The sequence below is a fragment of the Orycteropus afer genome, unplaced genomic scaffold (assembly GCF_000298275.1).
Source record: "Orycteropus afer afer isolate SDZICR_OR568_19922 unplaced genomic scaffold, OryAfe1.0 scaffold01243, whole genome shotgun sequence".
NCBI lineage: Eukaryota > Metazoa > Chordata > Mammalia > Tubulidentata > Orycteropodidae > Orycteropus > Orycteropus afer.
In genome coordinates, this window is record NW_006922830.1 from 148,910 (window position 1) to 149,689 (window position 780).

The following is a 780-nucleotide window of genomic DNA, read 5'->3' on the forward strand; positions in this document are numbered from 1 at the left end:
CTTCATTTGGAAAATATTCTAGAATATATAGACACTTTTAGGTAAAAGAAAGACACTTTCTTTTCTAGTTTAAAAATATAGAAATATGGACTGATAGCCAACATTTCTTTTCCATTTTATAAAACTAAAAATATACTTTATTCATGGACCAAATTCTCTCAAAGAGTTTTTTCATTGCTTCTTTTACATCTTTGTTCCTCAAGCTGTAGATGATGGGATTGAGCATGGGAATGACAATGGCATAAAATACAGACACTATCATGTCATGGGCCAAAGTGTAGCTGGAACTTGGCCTCATATACATGAAGAGGATTGTCCCATGATAAATTGACACTCCAGTTAGGTGAGAGCCACATGTGGAAAACACTTTTCGCCTCCCTTCAGCAGAACGTATCCTCAGAATGGCCACCAAAATGAAAGCATAAGAGACCAGGACAATCAGGACAGTGAATACCTCAATACAACCCACAACATAGAAGAGTAGAAGCTCGTTGATGTGTGTGTCAGAACAGGAGATAGCAAGGAGTGGGGGGATATCACAAAAGACATGTCTAATTTCATTGGATGCACAGAAGGAGAGGCTGAAAGTTGCCACTGTGTGTAAAGTAGCATTCAATATCCCACCAGCATAAGAAGCTGTGATGAGTGGCATGTAGACTCTGGGTGACATGTTAACTGAATACAGAAGTGGGTTGTAGATTGCTACATAGCGGTCATAGGCCATTGCTGCCAAAAGAAAGAATTCTGTGGTCCCAAAAGTGACCAAGAGCCACATTTGTG

General features: G+C 39.5%; 1 protein-coding gene across 1 annotated transcript in view; it reads right to left on the reverse strand.

Annotated features, from left to right (window-relative positions):
• Window positions 1–124: 124 nt before the first annotated feature.
• LOC103213061 (olfactory receptor 1094-like) overlaps window positions 125–780 on the reverse strand; it is a 22,348-nt gene continuing 21,692 nt past the window's right edge. The window contains exon 2 of the mRNA XM_007958958.2: window positions 125–636. Coding sequence (XP_007957149.2) covers window positions 125–636 — 512 coding nt within the window. The remainder of the gene's footprint in view (window positions 637–780) is intronic.